This window comes from Lonchura striata, chromosome 12 (genome assembly GCF_050655825.1).
Source record: "Lonchura striata isolate lonStrDom1 chromosome 12, ASM5065582v1, whole genome shotgun sequence".
Classification (NCBI taxonomy): Eukaryota; Metazoa; Chordata; class Aves; order Passeriformes; family Estrildidae; genus Lonchura; species Lonchura striata.
Window position 1 is genome coordinate 5,193,535 of NC_140714.1, and position 22,749 is coordinate 5,216,283.

Sequence of the window (22,749 nt, forward strand, 5' to 3'; positions counted from 1 at the left end):
AGCATTAGGCGGACTGCAGGGTAGATTGTGCAGACTTATGCGTGACAGCAAGACACTTTTCCACACCAATAAACCCCCTGAAATTAATTGGACCGCTCACAAAAGTGCCTGGGAATGTGAACTAGGCTCGCACACTTCAGCCCTCAGATTTGATCTTTCTTCAGCAATGCCAGGGCCAGACTGCCTGGTGAACAGCTGCAGCTCAGCCAGAAATGGGAGTTCAGGCTGCTCGCCCGGGTCAAGGTCTCTGTGGACATGTCCTTGCTGAGGAGCATCTCAGCCCAGCTGAATTCACCATAGCAGGAAACAGATTGAAAATAAACCAAAGGAAACAATTCTCAAAGTGAAGGGATCAGCCACAAGTTTGTGTTTGCCACAAACTGTTGGGCATTTGCTATGCTGTGGAATTGCTTTTATGTGTATGCTTCTAGCTGGTGGCAAATGCTCTAATGAGAATTAGCCTGGCCTGTAATGAGGGAAACCTAAATTTAGGTAGTTCTCCCATGTGTGCTGTGGGGTAAGAGCACACAGCCAGGTGTCCACAGAGGCATGCTTAAGCTGAGGTGCCTGTTCACCAATTGCAAATGGGCTCCTGAAACACCAAACCATATGAAAAACTCGCCTCACGTGCCAGTCTGGAAAGAAGTAGCTTTGTTGTTGTTTCAAAGAATTAGTGAGCCAACAATGCAAAGCTCAGGAGGTGGTTACTGGGTTTTTACTGCAGTCTCTACGAGCTATACAAAGTCTGAAGACATTGTACATACAGTACATTTTTAATAAGAAGGGAGCTCACAGTCTACCAAACTCTGCCAAATAAACTTTTAATACATACTGTACTTCACTCTGTAGTTGTCCATCTCTTCTTCATGGAATATCTAACAGATCTAAAAATATTTTCTTGGAGGAGGATAGAATTATCATCGTTATATATCAATCAAGTATGGTTAATGAAGAAAAGCCAGCATGCTAGTATTGCACAAGGGGAAAAGCCTCCAGAACACAAAGTGGAACAACAAATGCCCTCAAAATTCTGCCGAAGGGAACAGGAAGCTCTGGATGCTGCATCGGTAGGATTCGTGTAGCTCTTAGGCGTCCTTGTACCACAGCAGGTTTGCTTTGCCTCTTCACTGCCACATTTCTCTCTCAAACAGGTAGGGAACTTCCAGACCATTGCAAAAAAGGAAAAAAAAAAATACAGCAGCTGCAGCAAAGTGTGGTACTATTCAATTTCTTGAAGAGTGAGGCTTTTATTTCAAAATATCATATATTAATATATATATATTTCTATATATATATACTTTAACTGGTATAAAGTAAATTGTAGATCCAAACTTATACTGTTGCTTGTACTTTGCAATCTCAGAAACTTTACCAAAGGAACCACTTTCTTCATTTTTTATTTTCAGCTGTCAAATATCAGGGCCATTATTTCCACCGAATCCTTTCCTTCACACAGTAAAGCCACTGTTGTTTTCTGGTAAACAGTCAAAGTGCAAATAAGAAATCCATTTGGCTTGGAAAATGCTGAGATGGTTTTAAACTTTCAATACTTTGTCCTCATAAATCAGCAGGGCTTTCACTGTCTCAGTGCAGACGTGGGCGCTCTGTTAAGTCCTTGGGTGGATCTGCAGTCAAAAAATGAGAAAGAGTCAGTTATGCATAATATGTTATTTTTTAAATATAGTCTTTGGGAAAAGAAGGACCAAGGCTGTGTGGGATACAGCTGATTGATATACCTGAATTTAAATGCAATACCAGAAGGGTGTGTGTCTTTTAGCACTGCAAGAGACAGATCCTGAGCAAGATCCTGCCTCTGCCTTGGCAGATATTGGATGTGCATTAACCACCTGGGCTGGGTGTGCTGGACACCACAGAATCACAGAATGTCTTGGTTTGGCAGGGACACCTTCCACTATCTCAGGTTGCTCCATCCCCCATCCAACCTGGCCTTGGACACTTCCAGGGATCCAGGGGCAGCCACAGCTGCTCTGGGCAGCCTGTGCCAGAGCCTCACTCCCCTTACAGGGAGGAATTCATTCCTAATATCCAACCTAAACCTCCTGTCTGTCAGTCTGAAGCCTCTAATGCCCTTATAAAGAGTCTCTCTCCATCTTCCTTGCAGGAGCCCTTCAAGCAAGAAGGCCAAGCCAGGACAGATTTGGGTCTGGGGCTGTGCTCACCCAGCCTTCCACCCTCCCCTTCCCAGAGTGATTCCAGTGACTTCTGCTGGACAAGACAGGCAGGAGCATTCATTCACATTTCAGGTTTGTTTGGAACCCCTCCAACCCACTTCTCCAGAGGGCAGGGTTGTGACAGACCACAGAAGCTACTCCACCTACTCACCTCAGGTGAGATAACAGACCAAAACCCATCCCTCCTTGTGACTACCACCAAAACTGATCTGTGTGCTGCAAGGGGAAACACCAATGCCCAGCAGATTTTTTAGGATGTTGAAATAAGAAAAACTGCCTGGCAGCAAAAATAGTGCTGTCAAAGAAATGCTTTTGTTATTCTTTTGCTTCTTTCTTGTACTGGTTCAGGGGTTCAGCGCTTTGCAGGCATCTGGGTCAGCAATGAAACTCATGTTGACTTGAATATGGTCAGGCTTGGAATTAAATCAGGGCTACAGATTATTATCTAAGCACGAGGTGATTGAATACAGCAGTAAATATTAAAGCAAGAGAGATTTACATGAGATCCAGACAGTTCAAATTGAATGAAACTGAATCCCACCAGTTAAAACTGAAACAAATGGTTTAAACCAGATTAATCTGGTCAAAACAAACTCAAACCAGATTAAATGGTCAAAACAGGATAAAAATGGTAGAGATCAGTTTAAACCAGTTCAGACCAAATCAAACCTATCAAAACTAGTTCAAGCTGCTCAGAACCAGTTCAGATGGGCCAAAACTTGTTAAAACTGATCAAACCAGGCTGCAACACAAGGCACAGGCTGAAAAACTGGAGAGGAGCTTTAAGCTGGGCTCCTCTGCCCATTCCCAGCTGATCAACACATTAATTTCCATGCTCCAAAATATCAGCAGCATCCAGCCTGAGCTGCTGCTCTTCTACTGTCACTGGTGCCAGCTGCTGTGCTGAAAGTGGCAAGGTGACCTCCAGCAGGTCCTAGTACAGCTCCAAGGGCCCCACATTTTTAAGGAAAGCACTGAAAGTTCTTAAATAAATTTAAAAAAAAAAAAAAAAAGAGTAATGAGGGATTAGAAGAACATTGAAACTGCTCCAAAAATTGAATGACAATATTATTTCCTTCCAGTGTTTGTCACCCGCTTGACCATCAACAGAAAACAAATCAATGTAAGGAAGCTATGAGTAACTTTGGCTTTAAAAACTTAATTAGTGAGCTATGCTAAAGGGCTAAACACAGAAATAAATGCATGAAAAGGAAGGAATGAAGAATGTACTGGTAAAGACTTTACTGAGTCTGTTGTCCATCTTCTTTTGACACTAATCAGTATTAATCACATCTGAGACCCAACCATAAAGTTATGCACTACCCTAGAAAATGATACATATTGTGTATATCCATGTACTCATAAATATATATATAAACATATACACACACTCATATGTGATTTATTGTAGGCCTGGAAGAATGTACTAATGGGTGTCTTAATCCCAAGAGTCATAAATGGGAATGTTTTCCTTGTCAGGAAAGCAGCTAACATAAATGTATTTAGTGTAAGGAAAAGCCTTCATTAAAACAGTTTACAGCCTATGGAGACTTGCTGTAGCCTTCTGCCTAATCACCACAGAGAGAGCTGGGATCTTGACTGATTTGTCTTGTTTCTTCTGCTTTCTTAACTTCCTTAACTACTCAAATTAGACACACATGGCCCACTCTTGGAATCTCGATTGTGGTCAGGGCAGATTACATTGTAATCTCATTCTCTGCTGCTGTCTGAAATGGCAAAACAAAGGGAAAAAAAAGCCTGTTTCAGGATCTGATTGCATCCATTATTTTATATTTATGTTGCTAGACTTAACAGAGTGGTACAGATTCAAGCAAAGTTCCAGAGACTAAGAAGAATTTCTCCTTAGAAAATCCAAGAGACAGTTGCTGAGCACATCATGTCATGTTGCCTTTGTCAGTTGGGTTCTGTAATGATATTTTAAAGCAACAAAGCAAAATTCTACTGGAAGCAGCACCATAAGGTACTCCCCTCATAAGCTAATTAAAATAACTCCTGTGGGTAAATGAAGAAATATTTTTTCAGTTATGAACACTCACTCTGCAAGTATTTAATTCAAATGAAATACAATAATGCATACTGAATAGATTGGACCATACATCTGCATATTAATGAAGCTCCTAAATTTCTAGCAATCGCTTCTATTGCCTTAAACTAGTTTATATGATGAGGACTGGGGGAGTTAAGAGAAGGACAGCTTCACTGAAGGAAGAAAATGCAATTCCTCAATTATGTAAGTTGTAGACAGACTGCAGAAGGGCTGAATTATTGTGTAAGATACTTCATGTTGCTTCTTAGTTCTTCCACATCACTTTCTTCCGTTTTAACTCCCCACTTTCCTCACTGGAAAGGACATGTAGTGAGTTTGTGGTCTGGGATTTTTAAATTTCACTGCAAGGCACATTCATTAGGAAACAGCCTTCCAGTGGTGCTGCAGTGGGAAGAGTTCAGCTGTGGGCACAGAGAGATTTGCAGGAACAGCACCAAAGAAAGAAACTGAGTCAGGGAATCCCAGTTCCCTCCTTCCTTCCTCCTTTTCTCTAGGAGGTGACAAAGAGATCACATGGATCTTGTTTTTGGGGTCCACTTACTGCTTCCTACAAAGGAAACCTCCTAAGTCTCCTGATCATTTAATGTGTTGGTGTGGCAGAAGGCTCTGCTCCAGAAATGAGGACTGCAATACAAACCATTCATCCTGGGGCAGGTCCTATGGAGGGAAAGAGAAGGATTCAGGTGCCATGGGGATCAATTAGAGTAAAATCTCCTCCTCCAACAGGAGGCTCAGAAGACATGAAAAATGACTGGAGTTAGGCAGGACTGGAGAGAAAGGAAAAAGTCAAGAAATTACAACACTACACTGCACATTCCTGTGAATTAGCAGCTGGACATGAGTGTGTAGAATTTCTTATCAAACATTGAATTTCAAATTATTGAAAATTCGCTCATTTTCATTTAACAGGTTTCAAAAGCCATTTTTCAATTCACAGAAAATGAAAATCTGTATGTTTATAAAAGCATTTTGAGTTGACAATCATGTAATTTTCTTGGAAAAAAATTTCAATTGTGATATGAAAATTAGTTAATTAGAATTGTTGAATACAGGTATAGGTGACAATTTTAAGACAATGGTTGTGAAACAATCACACAATGCAAAAGAAAAGCTAGAGTCTATTTCTGAAAAACATTTTTCTTCCTAAGGTAATCTCGTAGTGGGAGTTTAGGCAGCTCATTCACACCCTCTCTCTGCCTTTTCCTGGCATGGTGTGGTGAAAGCTGTCGTCACCTGTTGGCCTGTGCTACCTGAACCTGCAGCATCTCAAGAGCTCATCACTAATGAGTTCATGGGGTTGGAGCTGTTCTGAAGTGGTTCTGCAGTGCCAACAGAGAGCTGAGTCCTCTGCTACAAAGCATTTGTACAGCTGCTAATCCAGATGTTGCCTGGAACAGCCAAGAAATGGATATAGGATTCAGCAGATCCCTCTGAGCTGATGTTCTTCCCTTTAGCCACCAGAAAGGGATTCAGTGATGTGCATTAGGGGTATTTTGAGATTACAATCTCTGTAAGAAAGTGACCTGGCAATTCAGCGGCTCCAACCTGCTGATTACCAAGCCTGGACCCAGCTGACCAGCCTGGTCCATCTGAATTTTCACCCAATTATGGCCAGAAGCACTGGTTGATAACGACAGTAGTCTTTAAGACTTTTACAGCAGGCATAATGATGGAAAAGACATGGGTGAGCAGTCATTAGTGATTCCCTTTCCTGTTAAGACCTCCTGGGTGCAGACAGAAAGGAGACTTACTCTGGTGGTCTTGATTTTATTGCCAGTTGCACACATCCATCCAGAATTATCAGGCAACGTCTTACATTCCTCTCCTTCTAGGCAGGGCTCCATCTCACACCACCATTTCCCAATCACTATAGAAGCTAAAAGAGAAAAGACAATGTTCACAACTATGTTACAATGACCAAATCTAATTAAATAATATCTCAAGGGTCTAACACTGCAGTTAAAAGGCAGAGTGTCCCTTCAGCTGGAGTTTAGCTGTAAGGATTTCATATTTAATTACTTGTTTGGCATCCTGTATTGCCTAAGACAGTGCACTGCTTGCCACAGCCTCCTCACACAGGAGATCTTGTCTGCTCCTGTGCTGTGGCTGCAGGGAATGCTGTGATGGCAGCAATTCTGCTGCAGACCAAAGGACCATCCAGCCTAACAGCTCCTCTCCCTGAGTGCCAATCTGATTTTCACAGGCGTGCACAAGAACAAGGCAAGTCTGAAGAGATTGTCCTCAGAATAATCTCCATGTCTTCAGGACTTCTGGTTCAGTGTACTCCACATAAAACTATGTCTGCTTTGCTTTCAGGACCTACAGCTGGATTTTTTTTTACCACAAATCTGCCCAGAATTATTTGAATCCATGGAGAATTTTGGCTTTCCCAATATGCCATCACAGGGAGCACCACAACTAGAAACAGAGGGTAAGGTATCCAGAACAGCAGCAGAAGCTGTTGGTTGAAACGACGACATATTATGTATTTTATACAAAACATATTATCTCTAAAAGTAACTTTTGATTTCCAAATATTTAACACCGTGAATAATGGCAGTGTTTGGACCCAGCTGTTTGAATTTAATTGGCACATATGTTTACAACCTTGAATGTACCTTAATGAAGTTTCTTGCCTGGGAATTGGTATCTGACTGTACCCTTAGCTGTATCTTAATGACATTTTTTGTCTGGGGATTTTGATAAACTTTAGCTAACCTTGCAACTGTGACGAGTTGGCTCATGAGTGGCTCTTTCTGTGGTTTGCTTTCTCTGGCAAGAATTAATTTCATGGTTGCACTCAGGAAGCCTGTCAAAGCTTTCTGCACAGTCACTCAAAGAGAGATGCTTAACCCATTCATATCATCCCTCATGGCTGCTTCAAGCCCACAAAATACCTTATAAGCAGCTGTCTACCTTATATATATATTAATATACATAAACCAGCTGACTGCCATTCAACTCTGGAAAATGTCCTGTCGTGCATGCATTGATTTAAGGACATTACAGAGCCTATAATTAAATTCATGAATATAAAATTGAATAGAATAGTTCAGTTTGAGGAGCCCTACAATAATCATATATTTCTCAGCGTTGTCTTTCCTGGTTCTTCCCACAGCTTTTATCTGATTTTTATCATATATCATTTCCCCATATATACAAGACACAAAAAAAAGCCCTTTACACCTGTGCTGGCAAGGCAGTTTAATGATGCTATTCACACACCTGTTTCAGAAGGATATCATTGATGCTGCTAACAGCAGAGAAAAAAGATCTCTCTCTTTGCTATGCAGGAAAAGTATGAGGGCTGAATCTGTGCTCTAATAATAGATTGTGCAGTGGGCAAACTGAAAAACCATATCCTGCTAAATGCTGGCCTTCACAGCAATCATCAGAGCAGAGCATCCTCAGGATGTGTGAGAAGAATCCTGTGACATGGAATCAAAAGTGGTGATCATGATTATTCCCTAGGAGCAGTGCTATAGCATTAAATAACCACAGAGGAGGATCCTGCAGTGCAAGGTACTAAACCCCACAAACCTGAACACCCTGGCCTGGGGAGTTTACCAGGTAAAACAGAGATCTGAGGTGAATACAGACTGGGAGGCAGCATGGAGAAGCAATGCTGCTCATAGCAATTAAAATGATCTCACTACTTATGAATGTTGTTAAATACAGCCCAAGTATTCAGATCTTGACCTTGAAAAATAATCAAATGCAAAGTCATTGCTGAAATTTAATGGCAACTGACTCATGTAGTGGTGTATTGGTTTTAGTATATACATACATGTTATTACTGAGTTATTATCAGGGTGCAATTATATCCAAGTACCCATCAGTGAGCACCTGCACCTGGGCTGAAGACCAGGCTCCTTTTATAATGGGGGAAATTTGCAGATGAAAAGCTCCTTTTTGTCTCTAATATGTAAGTAGGCAAAGTCCTTTTTAAGACTGAAGCACTAGAAAGCTCACTGTAGTCTAGTCCTTAGCCTCTTACCATGGCAGGGGTGTCCAAAACCCAAAGAAAATTACTTTCTTTGAATCTTGTGTTTATAGGTTTTCTCTTCTATTAAGAGCCTTTTAATCTTTAGGACCAGTTGTCTTGGGTACTGCAGATCCTTTGAGTTCTGTTTGATTTCAAAGTTTTACACCTCCAGCTCTGTTCAAAGAGGGAGGAAAACACTTCAAAATGAATCACAGTTTGCAGCATTTGAGATTGGGCCCGGGCCCACCTGTAGGAGGAGGGGAGAACCCTTCCCCAGGGACATGATGCAGCTTTTCTATGTTTAGGTTATGTCACTTTGAAATGAGCTGAAGCAGTTGGGTCAAATTGCTCAAATTAAGATGCTCCCCCTCAGGGTGGTTTTTATTCAAGAACTCCCAGATCCCGAGGAACCTGAGCTTCTCAGTGACCCAAACCACTTCTCCGGAGTGAGAATTCGAGATTCCTGTTAATCACCAGGCAGCACAGGCTGTGAGTGCTCATGTCATGCTGAATTACACACCTGTAGCATTCTGGAGTGCTTCTCATTGTGTTCTTCTCACTGTATGGGGAATACACAAAGCACAGGAATTTCTTCATGCAAGCCTGAATTGACTGAGACAGATCCCTCTGCCATGGGGAAAGGAAAAGGATGTGGAACAGAAGAGCCTTGACTATTCCTGCTCTACTTCTGTTTTATTTCAGTGTTGGTTTTTTTTTTTCCTATCATCTACTAGGTTAGAAAAAGGGATTGTTTATATCTGTACTATTTTCAAGAAAATGCCTCTTTTATAAGAATATTTAACTCTTGACATATCACCAATGGAGCTGGGGAAAAAAGCAACTTTCTTCAGGAACTTCTTGAGGTTTTGCTTTTCAGCCCAAATCACACGTTTCTAAAATCTTCTGTTTGCAAAGCCATAGAATAATTTTAATCAAAATATTTAACTTTTGATGTATTTAGTCTGCATGGATTAACACACACAAATAAGCATTTGGTTGAAATGGCATTTGCAAATCATGGGCTCCAAATAAATAAACTACAAATAAAAAAATCTGAAGATCAGATAGAATACGGGGAAAAAGCAATAGAATAGCTTATATTTTCTCATGTTTACACAATTCTATTGCATTTTAAAATATATTTGTTCCCAAACAGAATGCCCAAAGCCTTAGGCAGCTGCAGGGAACTGCCAGTTTAGCTTGGATTCAGCCTTCAAAGTTCACAAGAACCTTTGGTGGTTGCACAAGTGTATTGACCGTGCTTTGATTTGCTCTTGTTATCATCTGAGCACAAAGTTTTGATCCATGTAGGCAGCTGGCTGGGGAAAAGTTTTTCCCTTGAATTTCAGCATCAAAGTATTCTATTAAGGGACAGTAGAAATGCACTAAACACCTTCATATATCTACACCTAAAAGATCAAATCAACATGGAAGCATTAATTGTTCAATCATCCTCCTCTTGAGTCAAATGAACTTTGCAAATAATACACAATCCATTTGATTAAAGATGCCTGTTGAAACTCCTGAATTTATTATGTTTCACATTTCTCAGTCTTCAAGTTCTTGCATTAAACTGAAGCTATTCTGTTCCTCACAGCTGTTTTACAGGTGATTAACAGGACATGGACAGAGAAAATGTGCACACACAGCCCAGACACTCACAGGCAATTGTTTCTGTCATTTTTGCTACTCCTGTCTGTAGAGAAAATGCAAATTCTTTTTGTTTTGTTTTGCAGATAAAATTCTTCTTAACTTTTCTGCATTTGTATTTAGGAAATTGCTTTAACAATATGACAGAGTCTATATGGCACAAACTATAAAAACATTATATTTAACAATATAACAATAAGACCATCCTCACAGAGTAACAGATAAGTTTAATTCACGTTTATGGAATACCCTGAAATATGGAAACAGAGCAAATTATCATCATGAATTTTTCAACAGTTTAGAGGGAACATGCTATGTATTAAAATGTTCCAAGATTGTTTCTGCAGTTGCCATTATAAAATCCACAGCATCTTTCTTTTTGCCTGTGATAAAGTGGGCACATTTTGTTTATACAGAAATAGAATACAAAGGAATGGAGACATTAGATTGTGGCTCCTCCTGATCACAGGTATCGTGTCACTGCAAGGGATAAGAAGCTCATTTTCACAGCCACTATGACACTCATAGCAGCCTGGGAAAGTTTTCCCTGTAAGTACAGAGCATTCCGTTTTAATCTCGTTTCCACCAGCAAAGATTGATATAAATAAAATTTAAATAGAGAACACATTTCACAGATGTCAGAAGTGAAAAAGACTTTGTCAGCTTAATGAAAAGGTATCAATTTTCTCCACTTTATTCAATATATTGTGAGTCATTTTCTAAATGGATTAGATTAAAGGAAAGTTCAAACTCCCTGTGAGAGATTCTTGCGCTGATGGAGATTTTGGCAATAGCAACAGCACAGAGGTGGGTAAAATCTTTCAAGTAGTTTATCTTTTTTTTTTTTTTTAAAGGATATAAACTAGAATGGGAAAAACTGTAACTTGGTGCTCATCTATTCCTTATACAACAAAATCTCAGAGAATTGAATGAGACATGCAGTTTCTCTTAGTTTATTGGGATGTCATGGTGAGCAGAATAAATTACAGGGGTGGGAACACACTTTCTGGGAGGATGAGAAAACTGGACTGAAAGAAAGTGTCATCTGAAGGGTTATGTATTTCATAAACAGACTGAGATAGCAGCCACTCTGGGAGCTGTAGAGAAGAAATCTGATAAGTTAAAGAATACAAATCTGAAACAAAAGATTTCAGGTTGAATATTGCTATCTGGGAGAAATGCAGGCTGTTTCCAACAGGGAGTCCAAACTATCAAACTCTCTGCTTTAATTCAATCTTACTCAATTTTACAAGTATCAATCTAATGCTCCTGCAGTGCAGTGCTTCACAGACTTTGAGAACAGACCTCTCATAGCTCTGGGAAAATGGACATTTCTCCTGTTTAAAATACAATCACAGTGCAATCAGTCTAGCAAGTGGTGTCTCACATCTCTAATTGCCTCAAATTCAGTCTTGCTGAGTTAATTTAATATTTTTTTAATTGTAGTAAACATTAAAAAGACATCAGCATCCTAAACTTCTTTTATTTTTTTGAACACTCTGATCTTTGTGATATTCTCCAGGCTTTAAAAAATGTTTTATTAACTCACTGATAGAATTGAAAGAATTGAAGTTTTAAATTTTTTTTCCATTCAGAATTCCTGATTCTCCATTGCAAAATATTCAACAGCTAGAGTGTATTTTTAAAAGTGTATTATATGTGTGAACAATACTGTGGGCTGCACTGTTAAATATGAAAGGGCAGATTAGATGCAAAGAATCCATGGACAATTTCATTGGAAGATCTGCATAAACCAGCAAAAAAGGGTGCTAATTTGACAGCATGGGAAGAGTCACTAGTGAAAAACCACTTACACTGCCATCTCCTAGTAGCCAACAACTGCTATTAAATTAGGAAATTAGTAAATTAGGAAAAATGGCCATAAACATGTTGTGTGCTTTCCTTGTGACCAACAGAGGTAGGGGTGGCTAATGGCCTGAGAAGCAGAAGCTCCCAAGGTTTGTTTAATCCCAGCTCTGCTTCTCACTCTCTTACTACAGGTAAATCATCTCCTTGCTATACCAGTTTGCCATTTGCGATTTTATTTACATGGAGGAAGAGTTATTCTTGCTGTGTTTCCTTGTATGTTGCCCTCTGTTTCTTCTACCCTGCTGAACTTTAACACTGAATTGCAGGAGTTTGGGAATGACACTTTTTTAACTTGAAGAATGAGTTTCTCAGTTACTAAGAAAATAAATTAAAACATTAAAATTACGTGAAGTGCTGCCAGAAGGTCCTTAAGCACATTCCTGCCTTTTGAGCTGAATGGAGATGGTTTCACACAAAAAAGCTTTGATTTTGCCAGGTTCTTGCCCTCAGTGCTGTTTAGATTGAGAGCATCAACTGCTGCAGCCTTGTCATTTCTAATGTCCCTTTCTTTGCTGCTTAGACATGTGGCTGAGGGGCTTCCACAGCTGAAGTGGGACCAGGATTCCTCATGGGCACTTCGTGGTGAGTCCATGTGCATCTTCACTTCGTGGTGAGTCCATGGACAGTAACAGCACCCTGGTCCTCTGGGCACCTGTAACATGTGCCCAGCTGTCCAGAGGTAAAATACTGATTTGTTAGCCAGGCACACAGATAAAGCACCCAGAGTTTCAGGAGAACTCTAGAATTTGCATAACCATTTGCTGAGTTGGGATGATCTCAGCAGCAATGACAAGGAAAAGAAATCAAAATGTTTCTCAGCCACTCACAGCTCAACTTGTGAGATCTTTTCAAAGTCTGGGATTTTAGGAAATACAAAAATGAAGCCAGCAAGGAGCTGTCAGGATGGGAGGTCTCTTGTGGCACTCCTTTGGGAGATGCCAGTGGGTCCTAGGCCAGTTGTGCTGGCAGCTGGCTCTCAACCCTGTTCTTATTTGATAATCCTGTACTCAAAAAGTGTGGTAGGCTTTTTTAACCTGTAATTATTCCACATTCCACTGAACTCAGACATTACTAAAGCTTGACACTTTTTCTCTGAAAGTCATGGATCATAGTTGGTATTCTAACAGAACCCTCAGCACATTATCTATCAGGAAACTTGATTTCTGCAAAGGAAAGGCAGAGCAAGCCTCAACAAAACAGATTTTTGCAGATATCTGTGGCAGAGAGAAAGGACATGAAATTATAAAATAAATCATGTATGATAAACTTGTCTCCCCAGAAATGCATAGTTACTCTATGACCTTCCAGAGTGCTATAACACAGTCTTGTATTTTCTCTTGGAATTTCATGAATTCTTGCACAGCAACAAATATCCAAGGCAAGCATCAAGCTGCCAACTTTTTTTGTTGCTTTACATGTGTGAATTTATTGGTGGTTGACATAAACCCTCTGCAAAGGGAGTGGGGCATTTGAGAACAACCTGCTGGCACTAATGAGTGCTAATGAGTCTGATGAGAACATGAAATCCAAAATTCAGGGAGCTGATGTGAATGCAGGTGACTGAGGATCCCCTCCCAACCTGTCTGGGGTTCTTTTGCAGGTTAGGGAGACCCATTGCTGCTATTTGTTACTGAAATTTGGAACTGCATCCACCCTTCCCAGCAGAACAAAGCTGAGAGCAGGCTGCTAAAATATTTCTGCAATGAATAGATGCTATTTACACCCTCTTTGAATGACTTCAGATAATCTAGTGAAAGTTTAATCTTATTGTTATATATTTAATGAAATGCCAATGAAATGCAACATCTTTATACATATTTGGAAATACAATTGGAAACTACTTATAAATATGCACAAACATGTTTCAGACCAGAGTTGAGAACTGGTGTGCCATCAAAGAATTAGATCTCCATGCAGTGGTAATTTTCCAGGAATAATAATTTATTAATAAAGTAAATGAGCAAGTTGAAATGCAGAGGGAGAAGTGTCAGGCTGTGAGATGAATATTTGGAGGGTACACAAAGTTTGTGGGTGGCCTTGGAGTGCTATTCCTCCAGTGGCTGCTGGGACCCTCAGTCATATATATATGTAAACCAACAATCTGTGTTTAGTGTATTTTCCAACAGTTACTGGAGAAGCAGGGGAAAAAAAAAAACCTCAGTTTTTGCAGAATTCAGACCAAATCTGGTGTCTGTAAAAGCTGCCATTTGTTCAAACATGAGCTCCTGTACTGCTGGTGTTGGGTCTGGGGATGTGGAAGGGAAAAGCTGAGAAATGGGCTTGGGATGGTGAAAGTCTATTGTGAAATTTTGACTGAATGAGGTGCCAAAATCACAGCCTAGCAGCAAAGTACTCTAGGAAAGAACACTGGAAATGAATAAATTATATCATTGTAATGCATTTATAAGGCATAACAAAGCATGCATAATATATTGGAGGGTTATCAGTTATGAAATTTAATTCTGGTGTGCCACTTGGGTAAGAATTGTGTAGTGTTTCTCTCATTACCAGAGAAGCTCTAGTTTCTAGCTAACAGAGAGAATTCCTGTAAATAAATATACATAGAAAATTCTTCCTTCAAATCCACAGAAATTAATAGGATATAATGTGATTATGTGCCACTAGTCAATGAAAACCACCTTTTTTTAATTGATTTTTTTTTTTGGTGTATGCTTTTCCAGTGAAAAGATTCTTGTTTTGGCTTTCTTTTTGAAATGCAAGCTATTATATTGTCCCTCTCGTCCTCTGTGAAAAATACTAAGTTCTTTGTGCTTTAAAGACCTGTGGCTGGAACTCCAAACTCAAAAAGTGCTGAAATATGTGGCTGAGATTCCCCACTCTGCGATGGTGGGGGCTATCAGCTGGGTCCTGGAGAAAGCAAGGGAGGGCAGGAGTAGTGGCAAAAGAATTGAAAGCATGAAAGAACCTGAGCAGTAAAAGGGTGAAAGAGAACAGGTTTAAATTAGATATTGAGAAGAAATCTTACCCTGTGAGGGTGGGGAGGCCCTGGCACAGGTGCCCAGAGAAGCTCTGGCTGCCCCTGGATCCCTGGAAGTGTCCAAAGCCAGGCTGGACAGGGCTTGGAAAAACCTGGGATGGTGGAAGGTGTCCCTGCCCATGGCAGGGGGTGAAGGAGATGGATTTTAAAGGTCCCCTCCTATTGTAAATGCAGGCGAACCCAATGGGAAGAAATTATGATGTCTGACTCAGTTCAGAAGGCTGAATGATTTATTATAACTATGCTGAAATACATTAATATACTATATAAAAAGGAAGATACTAAACCTACATACAACTTTCTCTACCACAACTCGTGACCCTTTCTGAGTCCAGCCCCAGGTGGGTTGGATTGGCCATCAGGCTCAAACAATCCTCACCAGAATCCAACCAAACAATCACCCCAGGTAAACAATTCTCCAAACACATTCCACATGGGAAAAACAAGGAGCAGAAATAGAAATGGTTTTATCTTTCATTTCTCTCTGTGCAACTCTATGAAAAATCTTGAGAGGGAGAAAAATGTGCATGCCACACCCTCCAACCCAAACCATTCTGTGATTCTATGATTCTGTATTTCTCCTAAAATCCAGATGTCAGGGAGTTTTTGGGAAAAAAGACTGCAAAGAGGTGTGAAGTACATGAAGCCATTTGATATTCTTCCCTTAAAATGGATGGAAAGAGGATACTAATCAGACCTGGAAGATTCCTGGAGCAAAATCCCAGGGAAGGGTGGGAGCAGCCCTCTGCTGGTGTTTGTACCCACCAGATATTTCAGTCCAGCTACAGAATTTTGTTTATTCAGATCTCCACCAACCCAAGCCCACCCTGCACGGGGTCAGGTGCCCTGTGCTCCCACTGCAGGGGATGATTCCACGTGAAAGAAAAATTAAGGGAGGTTTCATTGTTCTAATGATGGCACTCTGAACTTGCACGTGGTGTTTGCTGCTTTGTGCACAGTGGTACTGAAAGGCAGAGCCTGCAAAATTCTTGAGGAGGTAGTTTAGTTAACTTGCAATTATCTCTGCTGGGAAAAGACAGTAAGGTCCAAATTCTCTTCCATGAAGTGGGAATTGCTGTGGTATAAATAACACACCTTTAGAGCACTCCTATCTCCACAGTCCAGAAGAGCACATTTTAAAATCAGTGTGGAGGAAGTTGTTTTCAAAGGTCAAGTTAAATGAGCCAACTGGAACTACACAAGGTAATTACTGATTTATTAAAGGTGTTGTATTCATTCAGCTATCTTTGTTCTGTGATGTAAGACAAGTCTAATTTTGTTTCGAAGATTAAAGGAACATTTGTTTTTTGTAAACAAATCCCTAGCTGCTATTACAAATTACATCATGCATAATCTTGGCATGATAGATTGGGAGATATTTCAGTGCAACAATGCCAGTGCAATTGGAACAAGAACTGTGAGACTGAATAAAAATTGATGAATTGAGCACACAATATTTTGTATTTCATATCATAGTTTAATTACTGCTTCAATATGCATGGAATAAGAGAAATAACTCAATTATAAAAGCTTATCAGCAAGACTTACAAACAGTGAAATTCAAGTGTGGATATTAACCTGACCTTAACTGACAAGCTTTCCTTTGAAATGATGTTTTCCTTCAGTGCTCATAATGCTTATTTACTCTGAGACCTTTTACAGAGCTGAGAAGTCTTTTAATGGGCACTTGAAATTTCATGGCCACGCTGCTATTGGCACAGCTCGTGCATTTTTACCTCCGTTCAATTTAAGTCTGAGTTGCATTATTTTAAAAGATAAAATTTCACTACCATTCACAGTATATTTTCCTTTTTTTTTTTTTTTTTTTTTTTTTTTTTTTTCCTGGAAGAGGCCCTGGATTTCACTTCTTCTAGGTAACTCTTTGCTACTAATAATTTATACAATGACCTTACCCTGTTGTCCTTAAGAGTGAATAATCCTGAATTTATACAAAGATCATAATTTCCATTGTAACGCACAATATGTGCTCTTAAAAAAATAAGAAGGTGGAAGGAGCTGGGAGCCTCAGACTCCAGGTACTCCAGGAATCTCGTGCCCACTCTGCTCAGGTGATTCTCAGCTATGAAGCCGTAAGCTCTGTTCTCATCATTACAAAAGGGAGTTTGTTTTTCACAAACATCTGTCCTTGTTCTACTTGATCTCATTAATGCTCATACAAAATGAATGTACGTGCAGCCTGAGCGTGCCCAGCGCAAGCTCTTCGCAATTACGAGCACGAATTAGTGGAAAAGGTTTTGCAGAATGTGTTCAGCTCTGCCAGTTACAAAATGTATGCAAGCAGAAGCCCTGCAAAGACAAATAAATAGCTAAACAAAGACACTGGGAATTGCTATAGTTACCAGAAAACTGAACAGAAAGCTTTAAATGAAATTTTATGGTTTTTTATATTTTTTTTATTTTTACAATCTCCCTTCCTCCATCATTTTAAAGCCCTTTAAAACAGAACAAGGTTGAAATAGCTGGGTTTTCCTTCTAAATATTAATCTTCAAAAAATACCTGATCAAATAGGAAAGATAATTGCCTAGTGAGCTCCCTAATTCTGGGCCTTATGATGCAGTCCTTCGACTTCATATTTCTAACTTTCTGCTTTAATAGTGATCACCAATAGAAGAGAAGGTGGGTGAATAAGAGAAGCAGGTCAGTGGAAAAGTGCTGGGAAAGCTGTAAAGACTGGCTGTGTGCAACTGGTCTGAGCTGTCACTGCTCAGAGAGCTGAGTCCATCTCTACAAGTGCTCTGGGTTTATCACCCACCACCTCAGACACTCTGAGACTTTACAACTGGAGCATCTTCTGGTCCATCCTGCATGGCCACAAACTGATTATACCAAATTGTCACAGGATCCATGTGCCCACCTCATGAGGCTACTCAAACACAGGACAATTAAGAAAGAAGCACAGGGTGAAGGGGTTCATCACTGGACATCTCTTTCTATTTAATAAATTTAATTATCTATTACCAAAATTCTGCAGAAGCACTTCTGTCCTGACTGGCACCTGCCATTTAGAATGTGTAATGACCTTGACAGGCAGACACGACCAAATGTGCACAGAGATGGGATCCAAAAGATGGGAATGTTCACAGAGGGACTCTTACCCACCAGCACTGCAAAACTGAGAGCTTCAAACGGAAGCTTTCTTCCATCCAGAAAATAATTCCCAGAAAAGTTTAGCCAGAGAAGTTTCTGCCATTCTGCTGCTGCCATTTTGAGTATGATTCTATTTTTTCCATTTCATGTAAGAAATCCCTTTGCACTGCTCAGGCTGACCTGCCACAGACTCTCAGGGTAGATATTTGATATTCTTTCCAGCACCACTTACAGTATCTGACTTCTCATTGATCTGTGTGAGTGATTTCTCCTTGCACTTGCTTCTGGCCTCTCCTTAGCACCAATCCTTCCCCTCTTGTCAGTAATTCAGTCTCCACACCTGTGATCCCAAAGCTGAGGCTGGAATCTGATGGCTCCCCCATAAGACACTGAGCACAGCTAAAGGAATGGTCCCATATTGATTGTCACATTTAGTACAAACACTCTAAGATACAAATGTTGATATCTCTTTGACCTTTAGGTGCTGATTTTTATGTTTTTTGCTGCTCCTTAGACAAATTTCTCCTGTCCCAGACCTTGTGATGACAAGCAGCTGAAAAGGCTTTCTCACAAAAGGCAATCATCAGAGTTCTTTAATTTCGCTTTCAATGAAGGTAGAATATAATAATTTATTATGAGTGCTTTTTGCATGGGCTTCCTCAAATATTTATAAATTCATTTAAATAATTAATACAGGAGTTTTAATAAACTGTTTCTATTCACAAAAGGAATGTAATTTGCAGAAAGGACAGTTCAGGTGCTAGGAAACACGGGTAGACCACATGAATTAAAAATAATGGTTTGCATCAAAAGTTTGTATGACCTTTTTACAAGTTGTCTGAGGTTGTGTTCCTGGGGTGAAAAATGCTTCTATTGATCTGGATAAATTGTGCACTACACAGGATATTTTAGGGAGGGAAAAAGAACAACTTTCTATTAACTTGGGGATTGTCAAGATCAAATTTTATCCAAAGAAACAAAATATATTATGTTAGCTATGTCAGCATAAGTCTCCTTTTTTCCCCCTTTTTCATTTTTTCTTTGAGAAATTTTTGCTACACGCTATTTTCAGGAAAGAGAAACAAGTTTTTTATCCATTGGAACATGTCTGCATTTATCACTACATGATTTTATCAAGCATAAGGAATCTAAACCAGCCTGTGATCATCCTAATATGAATTATAACAATAAAATCCTATTAACAAAAGCAATTACTTCACAGGAATGCAGCCAGTTAGAGCTTTCCCAGCCTGTCTGGGCATCACTGAATTCCTCTCTCCACCTCTGGTGCCGAGTTGAGCACCAGCTTTTGTAAGATGTCAGATTCCAGTCACTGAGTGTTGAAAGGGAGAAAGTCTCTCTCCATCTGTTTCCTCCCTAGATCCTGTTCCATTGGGATGTGGGTGTTCAGTTCATGCTGAGGTGAAGAGTCCCTGAGCTCAGCAGGCATCCAGGCATGGCAGGGCTGTAAGGCTGCAGGGAAAAACCTCCCTGCCTTCTCCTGAGAAACCAGCCTGGACCTGATGCTTCACTTCTGCCCTATGACCTTAAAGCACCTCAAAAAAAAAAAAAAAAACCCAAACAAAAAACAAACAAACAAACAAAAAGAATTATTACTTTCCACTTTCCATCCTTAAGCTGATAAGTAATTGCTGTTGCTGGCATCATTTATCCTCTTCAAGGTCACCTTTAAACTTTGCATGCAGCACCTGAGTGCAAGGGGCTGGACACAGCTCTTTGTGAAACAGGTCCACGAGCTCCTCCTGTTCTGGCTCTCCCTTATTCCCTTCTCCTTTCAGATACCAACTACTTTCACTGCTCCAGGCATCAACTCAAAGTCACAAGAACACAAACTTTTCACACAGAAATAGGAGGAGGAAAGGAGGCAGACTTTTCCCCCCTTCTCTTCTTTCTCCCCTCACCTCATCTGTGTAAGCACTAAAACCCCCCACACACCATCACATTTAGAAAGGCAATCACAGCTATTTCAAATACCAAACAAACCCAAGCTTATCTTGTAACTTCTTCTGCTACCTTAAAACTCAGGGGTGCTATGTTCTGCAAACACCTCCTCTTTGCATAGGGCACTAAAATCTCCAGCTCCAACCCTGGAGAGAGCACTGGCAACTAAACCAAGGCAGATAGCAGGGAAGGAGAGCAAAGTATGCAAATTTCACTGGGCACACTATAATTACTAATTCATAGCAGAACTGATCACAGTATTTCACGCTTATCCCATGTAATTCAGTCACAGCAGTATTCATTTTACTATTAATTTTAATAGAATAATTACCTTTATAAAGAAGAAAGAAACTACTGTTAGAGGGTCAGATCCTCAGGTGGGGAAGATATGCTGATTTATGCTAGCTTGATGAATTTTGTAATCTTCCTTTTCCCTTCATTTGAAAGGAATTCAGTAATTGACTAGTTGCCAGACTTACCGAGATAATCTATGCTAAATGAAGGAAAATAAGAAGACATGGGGAAGCGAAGACACGCAAACACTTAATGGTAAAATTTACATATCTGCATTTGAATGTTTATGCGTGTGCCTGCCTGGCAGACACACAGACACACAAACACACAGACACACAAACACACAGACACACAAACACACAGGCACACACACGTGCCCAGCCAGCTCCCAGCTCATTCCCAACTCTGTCTGGCAGCAGCCACAGTTCCCATAGTGACACACAGTGCTGCATTTATAATGCTTTGTGTCCAGATTCTGCTCTGCAAAATGGCAAAGAGGTGGGGATTCCAAGATTGTCCTGTTTGAATATTAGCAGACAGAAGGGTTTTGAGTATGAGCTGTATGAAAGACTTAAAAAATGAGGAGCAGGCAGCTAAATTATTATCTCAAAATTAGGCAGGTATCTCAAAATTAAAGAGATATGCAAATCAATTAAAAATTTTGTTCATGGTCACCAGAAAGTTTTGCTAAGAATAATTCATAACCTGTAGCTGCCATAGTTCATGTATTTTTGAAAATAGGCTTAGACCTCACCCCCCTGCCACTTGCTGCCCTCACAGAGATTTTGTCTTTTCTCCTGTTTTTCTGGACATTTTGTTTCCTTGTCCTTTTTTTCATTCTCCTGGCTCATAGGAGCAGATCTGCCTTTAGTCTGGAGTGGTGTGTCAGAGAGGAAGCAGAAGATGTTACATTAGAACTTGCCACCATGAGCTGCTGGGCAGCTTCTGCATCTGCCTCTGGCCATTAAGCATCTTCAGGTGCTGCAATTTAGATACTTCAAGGTGCTGCATTATACTATAATGAATTGCTTTGTGAATTACTACTGAGATTAATTGAATTTATGGCTCCATCTTGGAGAATGTGTCCTCTTGTTGTGATTAAGATAATACATTGACTGAAACAGAAGTTAAAATACATGTCAATTCTGGCAGACAGCAGTGCTGTCATTTAAGTTTTTTACCTCCAAAAAAAAAAAAAAAAAAGAATTTCAAGATAATTGTTTCCTTTCTCTCTGCTAGAGTTTTAAATTTGAGTATTTTATTTCAGGGTTCTTTTAAAATTGAAACTACCACAGCATTATATGCAAAGAGAAACCAATCTCAGAGGGGGAAAAAAAGAAGAACCAAATATAGATTAAAAAGCTGCCTCTCCAAAGGTTTTGAAATATGAGAAGCCTGGCTCTGCATGTAAGATTAATGACAGCTATGTGTGTGATGAATAGTTCAGCTGAAATCAGGGGAAAGTTTTGCCTGAAGTGTCTCCTGTTCCAAGTGTTGAAACCCTGGTATCACCCAGCCCTGCAGCAGGAGCATCCTGTGTCCCAACTGTCCTGCTCTGCACAGACAAGTGAACAACAGAGAGAAATAACACCTATGCTTATAATCACTCACATCACTTCATGGCAAAAACATAACTTTTCTCCCTGGAAATCTCTTTTTCATTATTTTTATGCATGGTAATATATAAGCTTTGTTGGCTTCTTCATAAGAAAGGCAGACACGGCAGCGGTGGCAGAGGCTTTGCTCACATCGTGGCTCATGAATGGAGCTATTCTTGTACTTTAAATAGTCACTATTTTCCTAAAGAATGGACAAAATGAATATTCAGTTACTGTGCATTCAGGGCCTCAATTTGTGGCCAGGGAGCATTCGAGGCTTCAGTTCTGTGTTGGGAGCTCATGGGGAGATCTGAGATCTTCCAGCTCTGCCTCGCAGGGAACAGCAGCTCTGGCCAGGGGAATGCAGAAGGGCTTCTGCAAGGAAGAGTCTTTAGTGGCTGATGTGCTTCAAGATTTTGTATTTTAATATAAATTAATAATTCAAACACTATCAGATTTTTTCCCTATTAAAAGCAGGTGGAAATAGTCAAATTAGGACAGCTTTTGGTCTCCAAAGGCTTCTGTAGTAATGCTGCAGCCAAGTTGGTGTCTCATGACACCAGAGCAGTTTCCTGTGCTTTTTCAACACTTCTACTGCAAGGATCTCAAAGTGCTTTTCAGGCCCTACCTTGACATTGTAAAATCCTGCCAAGGTAGAAGGGAAAGCATATTCTTGTCCTTGGATCACTGTGGATTGTACAAGCTGCTCTTGCAGGACATGGGGGAAAATGGTAAGAATATCCCTGATCCTTCAGTGAAAATACCGGGTTGTATTTGTGTTCTCTGCCAGAGAGAGAAGCAGAGGCAATCCTTTCCACTTTCTGTGGGCAGGGGCATAGAAAGGAGGTCATGAGTTCCTGATGAATGGCTGTAAGATTTTATCTTGCTAAATAAGAATAATTTAAAAAAAAAAATCTGACCCCAGAAAAATCTCTTAGTGTACACATGTACATTTCTTATTTCTGCTTGGGAGGAAATTCTTCAAAAGCTAATAAGTTATGTAAATTTATTTTTTACACTCATT

The 22,749-nt window shown here is 40.1% G+C and overlaps 1 protein-coding gene across 2 annotated transcripts in view; it reads right to left on the reverse strand.

The window, feature by feature from the left end:
- Window positions 1-693: 693 nt before the first annotated feature.
- TAFA1 (TAFA chemokine like family member 1) overlaps window positions 694-22,749 on the reverse strand; it is a 215,181-nt gene continuing 193,125 nt past the window's right edge. For both annotated transcript variants that reach the window (XM_085590322.1, XM_021550941.4), the window contains exons 4-5: window positions 6,012-6,136; window positions 694-1,625 (exon numbers count right to left, since the gene is read on the reverse strand). In XM_085590322.1, coding sequence (XP_085446448.1) covers window positions 1,608-1,625; window positions 6,012-6,136 — 143 coding nt within the window. In that variant the 3' untranslated portion in view covers window positions 694-1,607. The remainder of the gene's footprint in view (window positions 1,626-6,011; window positions 6,137-22,749) is intronic.